This window comes from Lepidochelys kempii, chromosome 3 (genome assembly GCF_965140285.1).
Source record: "Lepidochelys kempii isolate rLepKem1 chromosome 3, rLepKem1.hap1, whole genome shotgun sequence".
Taxonomy (NCBI): domain Eukaryota; kingdom Metazoa; phylum Chordata; order Testudines; family Cheloniidae; genus Lepidochelys; species Lepidochelys kempii.
In genome coordinates this window covers 192,422,628-192,443,576 of record NC_136382.1, presented here as the reverse complement: position 1 = coordinate 192,443,576, position 20,949 = coordinate 192,422,628, and the positions used below count along the sequence as shown (strand labels likewise).

Here is a 20,949-nt window from a genome sequence, read left to right as displayed (position 1 = left end):
TTTACATGCAAAGGAGATGTGTGAAATTGCACAACCCCAGCTGTGGATTTCAGACAGGATCAGGACTCTCACCCCAAGGCTGCTGGAGAGTGGCCCTTTCCCACTTCCTTCTCTCTCTCTCCTCTGAATTTTCCCCCACCCGGATCATAAGAATATACACATTAAAAAAGCAAAGGTGAAAATAAACACTGCCAGGGACCCCCAACCTCACTAGTCAGCACCAGCAGTGACAGGTCCCAGGACATGGTGGCAAAGGAGCAGGCTGGGAAGAACAGGGGAGACTGATGCCAAAGTGTCCCATCCAACAAACCCGAGCAGTATACAGAAGCTCAGGTATAAGATCACTTCCAAAAGGCACCAGCAATGAATTCCTGTTCCTAACAGAACAAGGATTTCAGTACTACCAACCAACGCAGTATCGGTCAGAGCTGGAATGAGGCCAAAGTGGTAATTTATTTTGCCTTCATTTCTCTAATGAAACCTCAGTGGAGCTGCCATAATACTGCCCAGATGCAGTACGTGGCTCTGGAGAAGGCAGTCTAACTACACATGGGTTTTGATCTAAATGGAAGGGCCCGATCCAACGCTCCCTGACGTTAATGACCAGACTCCCATTCATTACAATGGAAGTTGGATCAGGCTCTTATTGCATAACTACTGGGAAAACAAAAACACCAAAGAGCAGGTTTCAGAGTAGCAGCAGCAATGCTAACTCAATTCCTCTCCCTGTGTACATCTGGGAGTTTATCCTTACCCTGACTGCTCCCGTTGTATTGACCTCAAGCATTTAATCAAACCTGTTCCCTAGTTTAATCTATTTATTAATGATATTATTAATTATTATTAATTATTCAGTGAACCTGGATTAAGGGACCCACATCTAGGTTTAATTAATATTTGATCTGGAGAGATTGCCAGTTTGGGGTTTGCCTGGGTTGACTTCTCAGCAACCAGAAACAAAACAATGTCAAAAGGTGCTTCAAGTTCTCCAGGTCAAATAACTGTGTACGATCCTGCATTACCTTTTATCAAGTTCTCTTGTCCTAAAATCTCACATTGCTCTTAGAGAAGACCATGACTATCGATGCCTCTGTCAGCCTGGCTCTGAGTGTCAAAGCAAATGTGAAACCTCACATGTAAATTATGTAAGCTCCTTCGGTTAGTTACCTTTAAATCTTTTATAGAGGTGCAGTTTCTAAGCAATTTCAATTAGTGATCACTATATGCAGGTTTTAGGAAGCGCATGGGTGTGCACCATGCATTCTTTTGTTCAGTCCCAGAAATTGCTTAGTACTATTTCAGGATGAGAGTTAAATTGGAGGATGTTTACACAGCAATGTAGTAGGTACTGAACTAACCATGCGGGGAAACTCCTTGTTTTTAGTCCAAGAAGCACTGATCTGAATCATATCGTGTCACCACTGATGAGTAGCTTGTAGTGGATCTTTGCACATCCACTATTTCAATATGTTACACCACAGGAAGTAAGGAGCAATTTTAAAACAGCTCTTATTTGTTTTCATTCCTTTACATTAACTTGCTAGCTGGGCTGATGGAGGGGTGTGCTCAAACAAATGATTTCCTGCTCTCTTTCTGAAAACTATCAGTTATCAGGTGCATAGACCCACAACGTTCAAGCATGACCTTAGCCCAAATTGAAGGGCATTTTAATTAGACAACATTTGCGGGAGGGGGGACACGCACAGCCCTTGGGGCTCTGTCTGCAGATGTATCCTGCTGTGTTATAAACTGCGTGCAGAGATCTCATCAACGGCTGTTATCAAAACAATGCACCACGCCACGGCCTTAGCTGCCGAAGCAATTAAACAGAGCGCGGCTCTTACCTTTCGGACCCCACTAAAGCCGTATTCGGCCGCGACTTGCTTCGCTTCTGGCTCGCCCCCTCGGTGCAGCTCCACCCAGAAATGATTCGTGTAGACGGCTATTTCAGCGGATGCCAACAGAAGGAGACCCAGCCAAAAGAGCCCAGCGATCGTCCACGGGGTAAGGCGCCCCCCCTTCATGGCTCTCTCCGCGGGAGCGGGAGCGGACACCCACCAGCCCGCCGCCGCGGGGGGCCCGGGCTTGGAGGGAGGCTAAGCAGGGCGCTGCTGAAGGCGCCGCCTCAGCCGGTGCGCTCCCTCGGCAGCTGGCGCGGCGCGGGAAGTCGGCGGGGCGGCTGGTGAGCGGCCGCGGGCGGGTCTGTGCGCGGGGGGCTCGCGGGCAGATCTGCACTGTCAGCGCCTCCTCGCCGCTCGTATCGGCGGCGGCTCCAGGAAAGCGCCAACCGGGCTGAGGTGAGATTGCAGCGCTGCCAATCACGTGCGGGGAGGAGGTGCGCGGGAGGCTGCGGGGGGGGGAGCTTTCCTCTCCCCCCCCCGCTCCCTCCCTCCCCTCCGCGCACGCCCGCAGCCTAGGGCTCGCTAACCCGGGGCGAGCGGTTCCCGCGGCTGCCTGGTTCAGCACCCTGGAGAATTCCTCCATCTCCCGGGGCAAGGCGGGGAGAAGCCCGGGGAGACGCACGCGCTGGGACCAGCAGCAGCGCTACCCCTGTGGTGCGTTACACAGGGGGCGAAAGGCGTGTTTCCCTGCGGGGACGGTGCTGAGCCAGGCGGGCAGGAGATGCTCCTTACCCCATGCTTCAGTCCCAAATGCTGGCATCAGTGCACCGGGGCTGCCGCCTTCCTGGCACGGGCTTTCCCCCGCCCATAACCGCTCTGGTCCCAATGTGTCCCCCAGGCTTTGTGATACAGTGCACAAATCAAGTAGGTAAAGAAGGCTCCGGGACCCGCCGGGAACGGGCATTTGGCGACCCTCCAGAGGACTCTAGCCTGGCTTCCCTCGCCCCTGCCATGATGAGAGAGGGATTGTTTATGTTTACAAGGACCGTGTCTTGGGTCCAGGGAGGAGGTCCAGGTCCACCACTGCGCAGCCTGAACTCGAGCTTGTGTCGTTTAGTCATTAGGTGAGGGCAGCTGAGCAGCCCAGAAAATGCAAGAGCCGACCACGTTGTTCCCTGTGCAGAGGGAAATATAAATCCGTGTCAGGGAAACGTACAAACAAAACCTTGGCTCCTGAGCCAGGGGGGAGGAAAACGACGCTAAACCAATTCAGATCTTTTAAAGAAATGAATGCTGTAGTGGCAGTTAAAGTAGTAAGGACTTATACGGCTTCCTCTAGGGGTGGCTGCATGAGGAAGCAAATACATGTGGGGTCATGAGAAGTATTCTTGTGACCCAAGTTTCATCACACTGTGTGTGTGTGAGACCTACGTGGATGTACATTCCGTCCAATAAACTCTTAAAGCACACTGAGAGGAAGAGAAACAAAGCAGCAATCCATGCAGCCTCTGAGTGTGGTAAGCAGGTAATAAGATATTCCGAGCTAAATTTATGGACAAAACATTTATAAGAATGTATATTGTCATTTAAATAAGGCAATCATGGATGAGGGTGGGGGACAGACAATGCACTAGCAGGGCTTCATACAAGGGATATAGCTTTAAAAGGGGGTGGAAACTCAGTTTTTTAGACAATAAGCCTTAAAAGCCCCCAAAGAGTCAATTTGCAAAACTCCAATGGGAATAAATAACACAGGAGACTGGATCCTAGGGTAGTTAGATTTCTGCAGGTTTACACAAATGTATTTATTAATGTGTCACTCAGAAAGAAACTCCTTCAGTTGCCCCATCCTATTTTAAAAAGGAAGCAACAGACAAAAATACACTCCTTTGAGATGTAACAATTGTGTTGTTAGAGAGTGTGTGCCAAGTGGTTATTAATTTTGAAATAAATAGAGCAGTAGACTTGTGGTAATCCATTTTACAAATGGTTAAAATAGAGAAAAGATTAAAACAATTTGCATAAAAGAAGTTGTAAAACAGTAAAGATTAAAAGGTATATGGGTTGTCTTATTTTCATTATCCTAAAATACTCTCAAAAGAAGGAAGGAACAGATAACCACAGTGATAGAATAGACACTCCAAAACCAAATGGGAGCTGATGTATTGTGACAAATTATTGATTTCCTTCCTCTGCATGAAAATCCCCTACGCAGGCAGAAGAAAAATGAAACTTGGGGCCTGATCCAAAACACATTAAAACCAAACTGAAAGCTTTAAAATGAATTACTAATGCTAAAAAAGGTATGCATTACAAATGGAATATCGGGGAGAAAAGCAGTCTCTCAACCTATTAAAGAGATTATGTCAATGGATTGCAGGTTTTTAGATGCCTGTTCAAAGAGCAAGTATTTACTGAAAATAATATACACTATTAAAAAAATCCAAGTTTTTTTTTTAATTGATCTGCTGACACTCCCATTGCAAAATGCCTTTTTTTTTTTTTTAAACACACTACTAAAGCATTTGACGTGTTCCTGGGGAATTTTGGTGCTCATGAAATTACAGGATGAACAGCACTAATTAGAGCTTGCCAGAGAGGAAGCAAGGACTGTAGTGACTTCTGCACAAAGTTTCTCAGGGACAGAAGGGGAGATTTCTAGGATCTACCTGCCTCAAAGAAGCCTAACTTCCCTATAAAAGTGTTTAGAAGAGTCCCTGCCCTCTAAAACCATCCCTCTGATCAATGCTTTCCACTTTGCTGCTGCCATATATAAGGTGGAGCATCAGTAACAAAAAAACTGTTCAGGTCTATAGTCAGGAGCAAGGGAACAGGGCTTCCTGCCATTTCTGGTTGCCTTAGAGAGTTTGCCAACTGTTTGAGGTGAGGGAGAACAAAAAGGGAGGGACATTAGACAGAAAAGGGGATGAAGGAAAAGAGCAAGGAGGTAGCGAGCTTTGTGATTAAGGCACTGGACTTAGACTCAGGATACCTCGGTTCAATTCCCAGCTCTAGGACTGACCTGGGCCCAGATCCTCAAAAGATATTTAGGTTGTGGATCTGGGGCTTGCTGTGTAACCTCAGGCAGGGAAAATTCCATTAAATAGGTCCAGTTAAAGAAAAATAGTAGTTATGAGTCTGTGATTTCAGTCTAGAACCCAGTGGATCAGTTTCTATAGCTTAAAACTACCATAACTGGCAGTTCAAGTTAAGATGCTATAAATGAATGGACATGGCAACTGAACTACTCCATTGGCAGGGCAAATTGGTGAGGCACTCTGATAAATGTGTACTGCCATTGTCCTCCTATACTTCCTCTACAGACAAACCCAGGATAGCCAATCCATTTCCTACCCCAACAATTAAATTCTCTTCATTTTTCTTACAAAAAGAATCTGGAATTAGTACATGGCCAACAAAATGCAAACATTAGTTTAGGGATTGGGGGCAATACAATTGGATGGTACTATGCCAAAGAAGTCCCAATATGTCAAGGTGAATTGTAAATGCTTTTCCTCTGCATGGAAGCCAGTGGAGTTCTCTGAGAACAAGATTTAAATTGCTTAAATCTCTAATAGTGCTAGTAAGCATGTGAGCAGTGGCATTTTGAAAAGCTGAAAACAGAACATTACAATAATCCAATTGCATGGTTATGAAAGAATGAATCATCATCCGAGCATCATTTTGAATAAGCTTGGGTCTCCCTTGGAAATTTTTTTTTGAAGTTGCCAAATGAGAATATAACCGTATTTCTCACTGGAATCTGAAGCAGCATCAAAGATAATACCTGGATTTGTAGCAACAGATATAGGGAAAAACAAGGGGTTATGGGGAGATTTGAAATGAAGGAGTCAAGTGCATTTTAGCAATTAATGGCATGAGATGGCATTGCTTCATTTTAGAAAGTTGGACATTCATGTTAGAAGTTATAAAGGAAGGTAGTGAGAAAAATAGTCTCTCTTCAAAGGCTAAGCGCTAGGACATATAGCCATGACCCTACTATGTACACAGGGACACTGGAGCGGGTTCCTGGGAAAAGGTTTCCCCAGAGCCAGAACATGTAAATAAAATAAAATAAAATAAAATAAAATAGGGCTTTGGAAAATACCTAGGGAGTGGGAGACCATGGAGGAAAACTTATGCTGTGACTACTTCAAGTAATGATAGGATCAAACATCACTTCAAAGCAATGCCATAACAAACAGGCTAGGTTTCCAACGAATGCCCCTATTATACCCTAAGTACCACATCTTAGCCAAGGTTATTTTCCTCAAAGAGAAAGACCAGTAAGTATCTACTAGTCTCTTCCACTCTTGGGCCAGAGACTCTTCATTCTATCTGCCTTCACTTAGTGGGGGCAGGTTCTCTCTGGCTTCTATCAGTGCTACTCATCACATCCACCAGATGGGTTCATTAAAAAATGACAGCCATTGTCCCCCTCCCCCATCTTTCTCTTTTGTGCTTATCCTAAAAGAACAAATTTTAAAAAAGAGAATTTGACCCAGAAACAGCCAATATCTTAAGGTTCATGCAAGCCCCTTAAATACTGTTTCAGAGCTGTGTATTGACTGAAGCATAGACTGATACGGGTCCAACAAATTCTGCTATCAGGCATTTACATTGCAGTAATTTCTGGAAGCCTACAAGGGTCAAGGCTCCATTGTGCTAAGTGCAGTAGTAGTGAATCGAAAGATGCCTGTACAATTCCAGGTACAGAGGTGATCTCTCAAATCTTCAGTACTTTGCTTTTAATAACTAACCACCACCAACATGGTACTTGCAGTACTTATATAGGAAATGCCGAGAGAATACTATGAATACAGCAGTAACATTCCTCAGTTAGCAAAGATTTACAGCTGGCAACTATTTTTGATAGTAAAGAAATAGTCACATGCTTGCACCTGCAACTGCAGATGCAAAATACTTGAATGCTCACATTAAATAGTCTAATATTTGTACACATGTTCATACTGGCACCTGTGAAGGTCACAGAGGCCAATTGATTTTGCTGGTGCATGTTTTTAAATATGTACATACATGCAATTATTATACTATTTAAACTGTGTGTGCAGGTGTTAGTAGGTCCACAGGTGTCTGTATCAACAAGGGGCAGTTGTTTATATGCATGTACATAATTTAGTGCATACAGAAGGGAGCACAGCCTTGGAAAATGTAGATTTATGTATGTTATGTTAATAGAGCCCTGCTTGGGGTGAGAAGATTTGTCAAAATAAGCACTGATACTAAAACTGTTGTAAAATGGGTTCGGGGACATTCAACAAAAGAGAGAATAGTAATCTGAACAATCATAGCAAATCAACTAATCAAACCAACAAGTGCTTCTCTAGACCAAGGATCAGTCCTCTATGTGCTTGGTGTACTTACTCTGGAGGGTTTCTAGAGTGTCCTGTGGCATTTGAAAAACCTCAGTCTGGACTAGTTGGTGGTATAACAATTTGAACAGACCTCTGCTGTTTGAGGTTGTTGGGCTTTTTGATTATAGATTTATTAATGCTGGCAACAGCATTTAAAGGTAACTGGCTCCTGATCGTCTGCATATTTTGCCTTAAAATAAGCTGCTGTTAATGGAGAAAGAGAGGATTAAAACATATACTGCTTTGCATTTAAGGTGTGTGAATCTAAGAGGTTGGCATTTAGCTGGTTCTACAACTAAAATAAGTCCCCTACCATCCCTTTTAAGTATTGTATGATCCTTCAAAACTTAGAACACTTGAAGTTCAGATGCACACTAACAATCTTCCAGTCTACAGTTTCTGGATTTCATAATCCTACATTCTTCAGAGCAGGAACCAGCAAAACATAGGATATTTATTGTACCTGTGCATACATGAGCCATGGTGTCAGTTATCGGAGTAGCATGGAATTATAAGTACCAACAGAACAATATGGCAAAGTACATAGTGGAAAATGATTAATGTAATCAGTGAAAGCAGTTTCCCATACTTCATATTATATTTACTTTCACATGCACATGATCCAGAAAGATGAAAGGTGGGTTTAAAGATACATTTCAGCCTATGTGCCTGCTACATTTGGAAGGATGAAGAGAAGAATGTGAAATATTGTTAAACTATAATTTATGCAATAAATTCACAGGGGCTGTGTGCTTAAGCCTTGATTCAGCAAAGTACATTTCACTTTAAGCAGGAGCTTAAGCCTGGCTGACTTCAATGAGATTTAATTAACATAATTAAGTATTTTACTAAATAGAGCACACACAAAAATAGATGTGATTAGTCATAGGTGTAAGTGCTTTTCTGAATCAGGCCCTAAATAGCCAATGCAGAAAGTTCCCTTAAAGTGGTGAATTGAAATCATTGTGGGTAAAAAAACCCCACTTCTTCAGATGTCCTGGACCCCATCCCACACTCCAAACCCACGAAAGCTTATGCCCAAATAAATCTGTTAGTCTTTAAAGTGCCACCAGACTCCTCATTTTTGTGGATACAGACTAACACGGCTACCCCTCTGATATTTAAATCAATGTATTTGTATGATGCATTTGTATTAAAAAGATAAGCTTGTCAGATTCAACAATTTTGTATCATTTTTATGACTTGTTAGAGAGTGTCTTCAGGGGAGGTCTGTGAGAGTGATTTTAGACCTAGAATTGCACAGAGAAATCAGTGAGGCTTGGACCAGATGGCTTCTCGGTGACATTTTAGGAGATAACAATGGATGAAAAGAGGACTCATATGAGACTGGAGAATGCTGTGGGAAAGATCAGAAAACATTTAAGGGAAAATAACTTGGTTGAGGGCCAAGGGAAAAAGGAAACCCAAAAGGTTTACAAGACAATGGGGACACCTGGTAAGAGGCCAGGGGGAAATTGTAAAAGATATAGGGTTGGCTCAGAGAGGTACAGGTCATATATTAGTCACTTTGAACCTTACTAAGCATGGAGCTCAGAAGGGGAAATTAGAGAGACCCAAAGAAGGGGCTTCTGAGAAAATCCAGCTAACCAGATGACAAAACAGTAACGAATTACTCATTGGTCAGTGGGGGCAGGTGGCATGTAGATAAGGCATACACCAATACCTTCTCAACCCAATCAGGGCTCTAAACTGGAATCACTTGAATTTAACCTGAAGAAAGCCAGTTGAAAAGTTTAACAAAGTTTTTGGTGGGAAAACTGCATTTTTCCCACCATCAAAATGTTTCGCAGAAACATCTCAATTTCTATGAAATTTTCAATGGGAAAAAGTGAAAATGAATCATTTCAACTTACTGATTTAATTTCAATAATGTCAAAGTGTTTCTTATATAATTTATAGTTGTTTTAAATCATCAAAAACAAAACTCAGAGTTTCCAAATCAAATTTATTCTGAATTTCTGTTCCACAAGAAATGTTGAAATTTCTGTTTAAGCTCCTGGGGGCAGGTGCTGTCGCTTTTGTTCTGTGTTTGTACAACCTTAGCTCACTGGTGACCTGTACCATGAGTAGGCATTACGATCATACAAATAATAAACATTTTATTTCAATTTTGAACAAACAGAAAATTTCAGAATTTTTCTTTTCTCCCCCGCACAATCAATAACCTTGAGAAACATAGTACACTGAAATTCCACCTTCCCTCAATATACACATTAGCTGCCATGATTTAGGAGATACTTATTGTTTGCTTGGGAAGGGATGAGAGAATCTTACTGTTGTATTTGGCCCCTCCCTAGCGATCATCAGATTTTTCATAGCAGAAAAGACACTAAGAGTGGAATTCATATATTTTCTAATGAAAATATAAATGCCTTTTTCCAGATTTTCAGTGCTACTGCTCTGTACATGTTGATTTTATCATCAGCCCCTTGTTCCAAGAGTAGAATAGATTGCATAGTACCAGAGTCAGCATAAGAAGGGAAACAAGATAGAAGCTGAATTTTGTACAAAGAAGAGGTGAGCTGATTCTGAAAGAGCTGAGTACTTATCAGTCAGGAGCTAGGATATTCTATGGAATAAAAACACTGAGGAAGAAAGAGGCTCTTAGTGTAATCAAGATCCTCTTGTTAAGAAATTGTTGCTTTAGTTAGACAACATGTCTGCTTATGGCTGGGGAATAAGAAGTGAAATTCATCATTAGGTTAAGCCCATGAAAGTAAATGGAGTGGTGGGAGGGATATATTGGACTCATATCATCACTGGTGTTTCTTTACCCCACATCTTTTAACCCCACACAAGTTTAAAAAAACTGTTTGAAAAAGGATAAGAATTCAAGACCCTGTTGCAGGTGTTACCTATAAAGCACTAAAACACTGGTCTGTGTCCAGCCAAAATAAAACTCTCCCAGCTGTAGAGAAGGGTAAGACAACCAGTAATTCATGGTCAGGAGAAAGGATGGATATTATTGGTACAAGTACTTAGCAGGTATAGGGGGGTTAAAGTACCTTTTATTCCTCTTCCACTCAATAATTATAGGGAGTTGTGCCCAATTAATTTTTGTGCTGCCTGTAGTTAAAAGGTGCAGCAAGATATAAAATGTACAATAGATACTGTCACTCTACATAATCCCTGGCATAAGCTTTGCTGAACTGGTGTCAAGGTTGAGAATACACATCACTTGGGTAAATTTGCATGCCATCAGTAATACAGGGTCCCTACAAGGGAAGGAGTCTATCCTGAGCCTCTTAGAGAGAGCACTAAGATTATGTCTAAACTGTGAGCTAGTGAGGTGGTTCTCCTGCTCGCATACAAGGACTCGTATTAGCTCTCATTGAGCTTGCATGAGTATAAGTAGCAGTGTAGGCATGGTAGCATGGGTATCAGCAGTGAAGGCATGGCTGAGTCATGCGAACTACAAACTCACCTGACGCTGGTGGGTATGCACTCAGCACAGCTCAGCTGTACCTCCACGGTGGTTACATGGCTACTTATGCTCACGCTAGCTCGAGGAGAGCTAGCGTAAGTACGTGTACTCGAGTAGGGGATTCACACCCCTAGCTCGTAGGGTAGAGATAGGGAGTGCCCTCTGAGACATTTGCAACTCAAGCCACTTCACAAACCAGTGCTGTGTAGTGCACATTTTTTGGTACTCGCCCCACCAGCGGTACTAGTGCAGGATCATCACTATCTTCAGACATGTTAAAGCCTTTATGGAAGAGGATGACCCAGGGAAGATAGAGGAAGGCAGTGATATAGTTACCGGCATTTTCAAATTTAAGGGGTCTGCTACATGCCTTTTTTAGGTTACAGCCTTTTTTATTAAAAGCTAAGAAGACAATCTGATCAAATGACAAGTTACAAAGCAGACAAGACGGGAACTCAAAAATGGGAAGGACAGGAAGCCAGGGTCTCTATGGGGCAAAGTTAAGGTTGTTTGAGTGAAGTAGTTCCATACGTTGAAAAGTTTGGGTTTTTTTCCAAGTTTATCCTTAACTTTGACTCTCCTCATTTTCTAAAGTGTCCATGAAGATGTCTGCTTGCTTTCTTTATTCATGTTGGCACAGTGACAAAGATTAAAAAGCAGTTTGGGTGAATAGCATTTTAACAGAGATTTGCCCTTAAAGCTCAATATTTTCTACTTCAGATAAAATTTCCATAGCCCAGTGAAAATGAAAGGCCAGTGGAAGAAAAATGAACATCCTTCCATCTCTGCTGGGGGTTCTTTGATTACTCTTGTTCCGGTCATTCTTCTGTCAGTTGCTGCCAGAAGGAACAAAATATTAAGAAGCCCCAAAATGGGTTGGGGCATGTCTTGGGTAAGTTTGTTCATTTTCTTTTCATACTGATTTCACACATTCACAGCTTATCCCCCAGGAGAATGCTGCTGACCAGCTGTTAGTTTCCCCATGTTGTGTGTGAAAAATCTCAAACAACCAAAACATTGCTTGAAGCAGAATGTCCCAGAATAACAGTTTTCAGTAAGTAAATCAATTTATTTATTTCTATCAACATCTATGTCCATTAGCCTCCCTTTGGAGTGGTCTTTACGCTTTGTAGCATTCTGCTGTCTCAACCTAAGGACTTGGCCAAATCCTTTCTCCCTTTTAATCAATCAGCTTTTGCAACTGTTGGTTTTAGGGCTTTTAGCTGAGGGATGTGTGTGGGGTTTGAGCTGGGCAAATGCTGAAGATTTTCTACAAACATTTGTTCAAATATGTACGGGTTAGATTGTAATGAGTCCTAAGACAGCCATGCAGTGTGTGGTGAGGGGGGAAAGCCTCCCTTCCAACCCCTATGTACATGCTACTCATGGGCCTAGGTCCTGTGCAGAATGCTGCAGGCCAGATGCTCCCTCTAGACAGCAAGTGAGCAAGGAGATAAAGAGATGGAGGAGAAGGTGGAACCTTGGTGGCATCCCTATGCACTAGCCAGCTGAGGTGGGTAGGTGCACAGAGAGAAGTAAGTTGCATGCTTTCAAGAGGGAAGCATGGATGGAACTGCAGCTGCTGCAGGAGCTTCCTTCCTTCCTTCCTTCCACTGCAGGAGCTGCTGTTGCCCATTGCCACTACTCATGGCTAAGTGCAAAAAGCACAATACCGCCTCAGGATCCTATTCAGTAAAGCATTTAAGCATGTGCTTAAGTCCCATTGACTCCAATAGGAATTAAACCAGTGCTTACAAATGAAGGTACAGAAATAGTCCCTTTCTCTTTGTTTCCTATGAATAATTGCGCAACTGAGTTTTACTCACATGGATGTTCCTGGATAGTGAATGTCAAGTTTGCACACAACAGTATTTATGGAAACTGAAGTTTAAGCTGACATGTGAGTATTTGTACCAAAAGTGCTCATTCACTCATCCAGTGAGTGTACAGAAACAATGTTGGAAATATCAAACACACAGATGCAATTTTCAGAGAGGAATTCTTAGGGTTTAAAGAAAAAGCAGCAAAATAGTGCTGAATCCTTTTGAACAAATACATTTGAGAAAATATGGATCTATTCACAAACATTCTAGGGGCAGAAAAGGAGGTTAAATTCAACAGATAAATCAATTGTGAATTATTTGCTCAGCTATAATACTAGACATGGGATAATTCTCCTTTTTCTGCAATTGTACAAATTCTACTTACTAGACTGCCCCAATGATAAATCCAGATTGTGATAACTACATAAAGTGATGTTGCATATGTCATTTAAATGTGGTTTACATTTTTAAATGACTTAAGTATATATAATTACATGAAGCCATTAAAACAACAAGGAGTTCGGTGCCACCTTAAAGACTGATTTATTTGGGCATAAGTTTTCGTGGGTAAGAAACCCACTTCTTCAGATGCATGGAGTGAAAATTACAGATACAGGCATAAAATATATATTGGCACATGAAGAGAAGGGAGTTACCTTACAAGTGGAGAACCAGTGCTGACAGGGCCAATTCAGTCAGGGTGGATGTAGTCCACTCCCAATAACTGATGAGGAGGTGTCAATACCAAGAGAGGGAAAATTGCTTTTATAGTGAGCCAGCCACTCCCAGTCCATATTCAAGCCCAAAAATTGATGGTGTAAAATTTGCAAATGAATTGTAGCTCTGCAGTGTCTCTTTGAAGTCTGTTTTTGAAGGTTTTTTGTTGAAGAATGGCTACTTTAAAATCTGTTATTGAATGTCCAGGGAGATTGAAGTATTCTCCTACTAGCTTCTATGGGTTACCATTCCCAATGTCCAATTTGTGTCCATTTATCCTTTTACATAGAGACTGTCCAGTTTGGCCAGTGTACATGGCAGAGGAGCATTGCTGGCACATGAGGGCATATCACATTAGTAGATGTGCAGGTAAATGAGCCCTAGATACAACCACATTTGCTCCAATGTCTACAGCCAAGCCTTAAGATACAACTGCATTTGCTCTAATCCCTCAGACAGAGACAAACACCTACAAGATCTCTATCAAGCATTCTTAAAACTACAATACCCACTTGGGGAAGTGAGGAAACAGATTGACAGAGCGAGACGGGTATCAGAAGTCACCTACTACAGGACAGGCCCAACAAGGAAAATAACAGACCACCACTGGCCATCACGTACAGCTCCCAGCTAAAACCTCTCCAGCGCATCATCAACGATCTACAACCTATCCATCATAGGACCCAACCACACCAGCCACACCATCAAGGGCTCATTCACCTGCACATCTACTAATGTGATAGATGCCATCATGTGCCAGCAATGTCACTGAAGATGGTGTTCAGAAAAGAAAATGTTTATAGTGTATTTTTTATTTTGAATTTCTTAGAAATAATTAAACTGTCATACAACTTTATACAATTCTTCACCTGCCAAAGAGTTTTTAGCGTTTGCCAGACACCTGGCAATGCTTCAGTTCTGTCAGTTTGGCCTCAGTAACTGAGCAGTTGAAACCTTCAGGATTGCAGCAAGGTGCGCATCAGATAGTTGTGTTTGGTATTTTGACTTGTTTATATTCATTGTGGAAAAAAGTGAGGCTGCCTCCATGCCTGACTGCCTGGCAACTAATGATTCTGCCTGGCAACTAGTGATGGTATCTCTGTCCCTCTCCCCCAGCCAATGGGAGCTGCAGGGGGTGGCACCTGCAGCAGACATTGCCAGCAGCACATCTGCATGTGTCTCTCCTCCACGGGCTGCACTGGGGAGGGTCTCGGGCTGCAGATGGCCCACGGGCCAGGACTTTGAGACCCCTGATCTGTGTCATCTGTTATCGTTCCAGCTTCTCGGCTCTCATTTCCTTGTCACTGGTTGCACAAGTTGTTCAGTTTCTCTGTTTGTGCACTGTTGAGACAAATGCTTTTCATAATCTATACAGAGAATTTATGGAAGTGACGCAGCAATGAGGAGAGTTTGTGGGCTGTCAAAGATCAATCCAATCATTTCAACAGCTGTGAATGGTTCAGTACTTATCTTCTATCTTGATTTCACATATAATTGGTGAGAGCAGAATGTCAATGCCACTAGCAGTTAACAATGGTGGAACTGGAAAACTTCTCCAGCTCATTCCTGTGAACTATAGACGGTCCTTGATGTGGCTGTCTGGGCCTTTATCATCTCCTAGGCAGCAGACACATTGTTGTACCTGATAGAGGCAAAGTGCTTCATATTTCATTCATTCCACCATCTATTAGCTGATTTTTGAGGCAAAAATTTCAGTAGTTTCTTTTTCATTAGAGTAGCAGCTCCAGCTGGAGAACATGAACCACTTCTCACTGAAAGTGATTCAGATTGTCAGAAAGAAGAACACATGGAGATACCCTGGGACTATGAAGGCCAAATGAACTTCTCATTGTGCAAATAGGTGTACTGTTACTTTCTCCATCCCTCCATCTGTTTATTTGCCTGTTGCATATTGTGCAAAACAGGGATAGACAAAATTTTGGCCTGAGGGCCAGATCTGGGAATAGAAATTGTATGGTGGGCCATGAATGCTCACAAAAATTGGGGTTGGGGTGCAGGCTCCATTAATTAGGAGTTCATGGTGCAGGAGCGGGGTCTGGGGGCAGTGGGATGCGGGGGTGGGAAGGGCTCTGGAATGGGGATGGGGCTGGGCATGATGAGTTTGGGGTGTAGGAGGGTGCTTCAGGCTGAGACCAAGGGGTTCGGTGGACAGAAGGGGAATCAGGGCTTGGGCAGGGGGTTGGGGCACGTGGAGTGTCTTAGAGGTGTAGGCTCCGGGCAGCGCTTACCTCAAGCAGCTCCCGGAAGCAGCAGCATGTCCCCTCTATGGCTCCAACATGGCAGCATGGCCAGATGGCTTTGTGCGCTGCCCATCCACAGGCACCACCCCACAGCTCCCACTGGCTGTAGTTCCCAGTCAATGGAAGCTGTGGGGGCAGTGCTTGGGATGGGGGCAGCAGCAGCGTGCAGAGTAGAGCTCCCTGGCTGCCCCTATGCGTAGGAGCCGGAGGGGGCCATGCTGCTGCTTCTGGGAGCTGTGTGGAGTGGCCCCCGATCCTGCTCCCCAGCTGCAGAAGTTTGCCCACCCCAGTGTAAAATCATAAATTGTAAGTAATCCAGGGAGGGAGTGTCTGTGTTATCGGTTTGTTTGGTATCCAGTGCAATAGGCCCTAATTCCTGCACAGGATTCATAAGTGCTATTGCAATAGAAACTTGGAAAACAAATATGGAGGATTTTCAAAGGTACCAGGACCAGACAGATATTCAAGTCCCACTGAAGACCAACAGGAGTTGGATGCTAAACACCTATTTGTGCCTTTGAAAATCTTCCCCCAAAGCAATAATTTTGTCTGGAGACTTGTTTGTTTTTATGCCAAAATCCAAATTAATCTCCTGAAAGTTATTTTGGGTTGGTTTGTCTTCAGTGATGTCTCTGCTCAAATCATTATAGGATTCCTGAGGTATGAGGAATGTGCATCAGCATGTGTAGGCCTACATTTGTCTATGCCTTTTTATGGTGATTAACACCTTGCTTCAGAAGTGGTCATATTGACTTGAAGCGAAATGGAACTATTCACAGAGCAATGTACTACTTAACACGTGGAAGGGTAGTCAAATCTGGAGCTATATAAACAGAAAGAATGATTAAACCAAAGGGAAGGGAAAACACTTGTTTCAGACAACTCTTATCTGATCAATATTTGGGGGGGGTTCCTTTTTAATAAAGAGAACAATGCTTTTTTTGCCTTAGAATTACAATGGGCGCATCCCAAAAATTGGGAATGCATAACTTGTGGAGTTAGTTCTAATTCATTAGAAATAACTCAGGTAGAGGTTTCTAACCATACCTACAAGCTGGGCATTCTTGACAGAAAACTACCAAGCTAATGAGTGAAAAATGATAAGAGGATTCTTCAAAAATCTGGCAATAACCGAAAGTCACAGATATTTATACCCTGCTATCTAATTAGATTTGCAAGCAGAAGCATTTTAGCAGTCAGAACTGCAGGGTTAGCATGGAGGGCAACCTTCAGAATAGTTTGTCGGTGCTTTGTCATTTAAAAGGGTTGCAATAACTCTCTATTTCATTCAGTGTGAAGTGAGAGCAGAGCTAAAAACAGTTCAGGGCCCAGTATATGTAAAGGTATCTGAACAGTCCTCAGATTATGGTTTTATTCAGAGAAAAGCACAGAACAGGACCAATGAGAAGGAAGGAGCCTGACCCTGCATTCTAGATACACCCAAGTCTTCAAGCATCATGCTCTAGTAGCTTAGGGCACTGGCATTAGTTAGGAAACCTAAGTGCTATTCCCACCTCTGCCACTAATTGGCATGATCATAGGTAAGTCACTTCACCTCCCTGTGCCTATGTTTCCCCTCTGACCTTTTGTCAGTTTTGATGGTGAGCTCATCAGGGCAGGGTGGTCTCTCGCTATGTGCCAGGCAACGTACAGACAACAGGTCATCAGCTTGCTGGGCTCTCTGGGCACTACTGTAACAAACAATAAAAACTCGCTCCTTTGACATAAATGGTTGGTTTGTACAATGGTTTGATGTGATCAGTTCTTAAGGCCAAATCCAGCGCCCCTTACTCAAGAGCCATACCTTGAAAGTCACTGGAACTACTCATGTGAGCAAGAGGAGCTAGACCTTGCCCAAGGTAGGCAAGTTTGCCAGGGGTGTCCACACATCCCCCAAACCAGCACCACCTAGATAGAGATGCTTCTGAATGGGAAAATCATCAATTCAGTCTTCTAATTCACAGCAGAACATAGAGTAGTTCAGATAAATGATGATAATAAAGGCCATTATGACTTCATTGCAATGCATCTTAGATATTGATTGACCACTGGCAATTCAAGGAAACAAAAAGAGAACTACATGAAAGATACAGGACAAAGCTCATTTTTCAAGGTACAGCTTCCTGCAGTGTTGTATTGGTGGTACAAAATCTTACATCACAAAATCATGCATGTGTATCACAATGTATGATCCTTTGCATGATTACTGCTGAGATATGGGATAAAGTGCATCCTGAACATTAAGCAACAAACAAAGGATGTCTTTTAAAGTAAGGGACAGATGGTCAACCTTATTCAGGCAGTTTAGAAAACAATGATTTACCACCAGGCTCCAGATACTGAAACAGATTCGGATACGCTTATGCCTATTGAGTAACAGTATCAGACTCTGGACTTTAAAAGTATTATAGCACAAGCTGGTAGAAATGGCACAAGGAGCTCTTTGAGGTAGGTACTGCCTACCCTGTTTTGAGTCAGATGTGGTATGATCCTCACCCACTGCTAGAAACTGGCTCTGAGCAAATTTTTACTCGCCTCCCCACGTTTAGATGAACAGGGGCCCCTACTGGCAAGTGGAGGATGAAGGCTGGAGCCAAAGGCTAAGAGCTTTTAAAGTATTGATATGCTATAAGCAGAGAGCCTCTGTACTTATACACCACACACACACACACACGACCAGAGGTAGAGAACAGAGGCAGCATGTAAAGAGATGTAGCGGTCTTGAATTAAAACACTTTCAATGTGAAACTAATTCAGTGTCCCTGTGTTGGATACACTGCCCTCCAAGCAGGATGTACAAGCTGTAACCAGGACAATGGAACAGAATCAGCTGAGACATAAAAGCAGATTATTTAGTACAACAGTGGCTGAGTAGCAATAGCTGCAAGCAAAGTCCCCCTTAAATAAAGGCAATGGGCAAAATCTTGGCCTCACTGAAGTCAATGGCAAAACTCCAACTGACTCCAATGTTGTTTTAAATACCATTTATGGCCAGGTCAAAGTAAATTGGCAGTGCCACTCAAAAGCACTTGGAGGAAGGCAAGAAGCAAATGTGAGCAAAATTTTAAGGGCTTGTCATACTGGATCAGACGTTGGGTCCATTAAATCCTGAATCCAAAGTCTTAGTAACCAGTAATCTCATGAGGCCAAGGCCAAGAGTTTAGCAAATTTGGGATTGACTTAAAAAAAAAAGCGCAAAAACCCACTGAAAAGGAATAAGCATCCTATCACCTGTAGCACTGCTTGAACAATAATTTTACACAAATATATTTCATCATTATGTAATACTGTTCTAAATTTTGGAATACACCTCTTTACCGGAAGTCCTCCAGCAGCTGGTATAATCCTCAAGTTTCACTGTTTTGGTGTCAGCCATCTCTGGGGGTACTAAAATAAACACACAGAACTGAACTCTCATTAGTGGTAGCTGAACATACTGCATTTATTTAATCGATCAACACTAGATACAGAAAGAGCTTCTACCCCAAGCTTTCGGCCATGACCTTCTACACAATAAAACAAAAACCAAATAACCCCAATATCAGAGGATTTTATTAAAGTTTAAACCCTTCAAACAACCCCCCAGCCGCCCCACACATGCTCACTCTTCACTCCACTCCTTGTGAGCCAGGGGGAAAAAATAAGAGCCCTGCAGCCCACATTTGCATTTTGCAGACTGGTGATTGAAAAGCTGTTTTCCCTGATTCACTGCACTTTGTACTGAATGCTGGGCTTTGGAATTTGGAGAGAGACGTTAAAAAGCTAACTTTTCATTTTTTCCCTCTTGAACTGTGTGTTGTATGTTAAATTTGCTAATGAAAAACCTGGAAGCAAGAAAAGGTGAAGGCATATCCTTTCGTGTTACTACTAAACTATGAGTGAAGTTTCAATAGCATGTAAGTGATTTAGGAGCTTAAGTCCCATTTTGAAAAGTGCTTTGGCAAGACAGACTCCTAAATAGATAATGGCATAGAGAGTACACTTATAAAGTATGCGGACAATACCAAGCTGGGGGGAGGGGGTTGCAAGTGCTTTGGAGGATAGGATTAAAATTCAAAATGATCTGGACAAACTGGAGAAATGGTCTGAAGTAAACAGGATGAAATTCAATAAGGAAAATGCAAAGTACTCCACTTAGGAAGGAACAATCAGTTGCACATATACAAAATGGGAAATGACTGTCTGGGAAAGAGTAATGCAGAAAGGGATCTAGGGGTCATAGTAGACCATAAGCTAAATATGAGTCTACCGTGTTACACTGTTGCAAAAAAAACACCAACATTATTCTAGGGTGTATTAGAAGGAGCGTTGTAAGCAAGACACGATAAGTAATTCTTCCACTCTGTGCTGATGAGGCCTCAACTGGAGTATTTTGTCCAGTTCTGGGCACCACATTTCAGGAAAGATGTGGACAAATTGGAGAAAGTCCAGAGAAGAGCAACAAAAATGATTAAAGGTCTAGAACACAACCTATGAGGGAAGATTGAAAAAAATTGGTTTTGTTTAGTCTGGAAAAGAAAAGACAGAGGGGACAGAACAGATTTTCAAATACATAAAAGGTTGTTACAAGAAGGAGGGAGAAAAATTGTTCTTCTTAACCTCTGAGAATAGGACAAGAATCAATGGGCTTAAATTGCAGCAAAGGAAGTTTAGGTTGGACATTAGGAAAAACTTTAACTGTCAGGGTGGTTAAAGCACTGGAATAAATTTCCTAGGGGGGTTGTGGAATCTCTATCACTGCAGATTTTTAAGAGCAGGTCAGACAAACACCTGTAAGGGATGGTCTAGATAATACTTAGTCCTGCCATGAGCACAGGGGTCTGGACTAGATGACCTCTCAAGGTCCCTTCCAGTCCTATATTTCTAGGATTCTAAATCACTTGGAAATTTTACCCTAATCCCCATTTTGAAAAGTGAGTAAGGAGATTGACTCTCAATGAAAGTTAATAGGACATAGACACCTCAGTGCCTTAGACACATTTCAAAATGGGACTTAGGGTAAAGTCTCCGAAAGTGACTTAGAGCCTATGTCTTGCCTGCTAAACTAAGAGAACATGTCAGAAACAGGGCCATATTATTTTTATTGCTTACGGTTATTCATTCTGCCTTCTCAAAGGGACATCCAAGAAAGAGACTATGCATTTTCACAAGAAAGTGTTGGGACCATTATCTTATATATAGGGTTTACTTTCCACTCATTATACACACACACTTTAATTCCCTTTACGCCAACTATTTACAGATTAACTCCATCCTTGAGACCCAGTCTCTTGTACAATGTACACTGAGGGATCCACCCACCTTTGTTTTGATTGACAGGATGAAGATTCTTCGCTTTCATTTTGTATTTGACCAGCCCTCTGCTTCAAACAACAGTGCTCTGATAAAGGGTCAGCAATGGAGAATTTCACAAGACTTACCAGCCTAAAACCAACTCCAGCCCTCGGGACATCAATCTTAATAACTGGTGTCATAACCAGCAACTCT

At 42.5% G+C, this 20,949-nt stretch overlaps 1 protein-coding gene and 1 long non-coding RNA gene across 6 annotated transcripts in view; one reads left to right on the top strand and one right to left on the bottom strand.

The window, feature by feature from the left end:
- The window catches only part of PCSK2 (proprotein convertase subtilisin/kexin type 2), a 202,771-nt gene extending 200,152 nt beyond the window's left edge, over positions 1 to 2,619 (bottom strand). The window contains exon 1 of one of the 4 annotated variants that reach the window (XM_073339426.2): positions 1,845 to 2,619. In XM_073339426.2, the coding sequence (XP_073195527.1) occupies positions 1,845 to 2,024 (180 nt within the window). In that variant the 5' untranslated portion in view covers positions 2,025 to 2,619. The remainder of the gene's footprint in view (positions 1 to 1,844) is intronic. The other 3 variants (XM_073339427.2, XM_073339428.2, XM_073339425.2) reach the window with 3 other exon arrangements.
- On the top strand, positions 1,828 to 14,126 carry LOC140909640 (uncharacterized). 2 transcript variants are annotated; one of them, XR_012158306.1, is made up of 4 exons: positions 1,828 to 2,004; positions 11,382 to 11,553; positions 13,491 to 13,570; positions 13,657 to 14,126. It is a non-coding gene; the product is annotated as an uncharacterized LOC140909640 (long non-coding RNA). The 2 variants fall into 2 exon arrangements; XR_012158305.1 differs by having other exon boundaries at positions 11,382 to 12,561.
- The last annotated feature ends 6,823 nt before the right edge of the window (positions 14,127 to 20,949 follow it).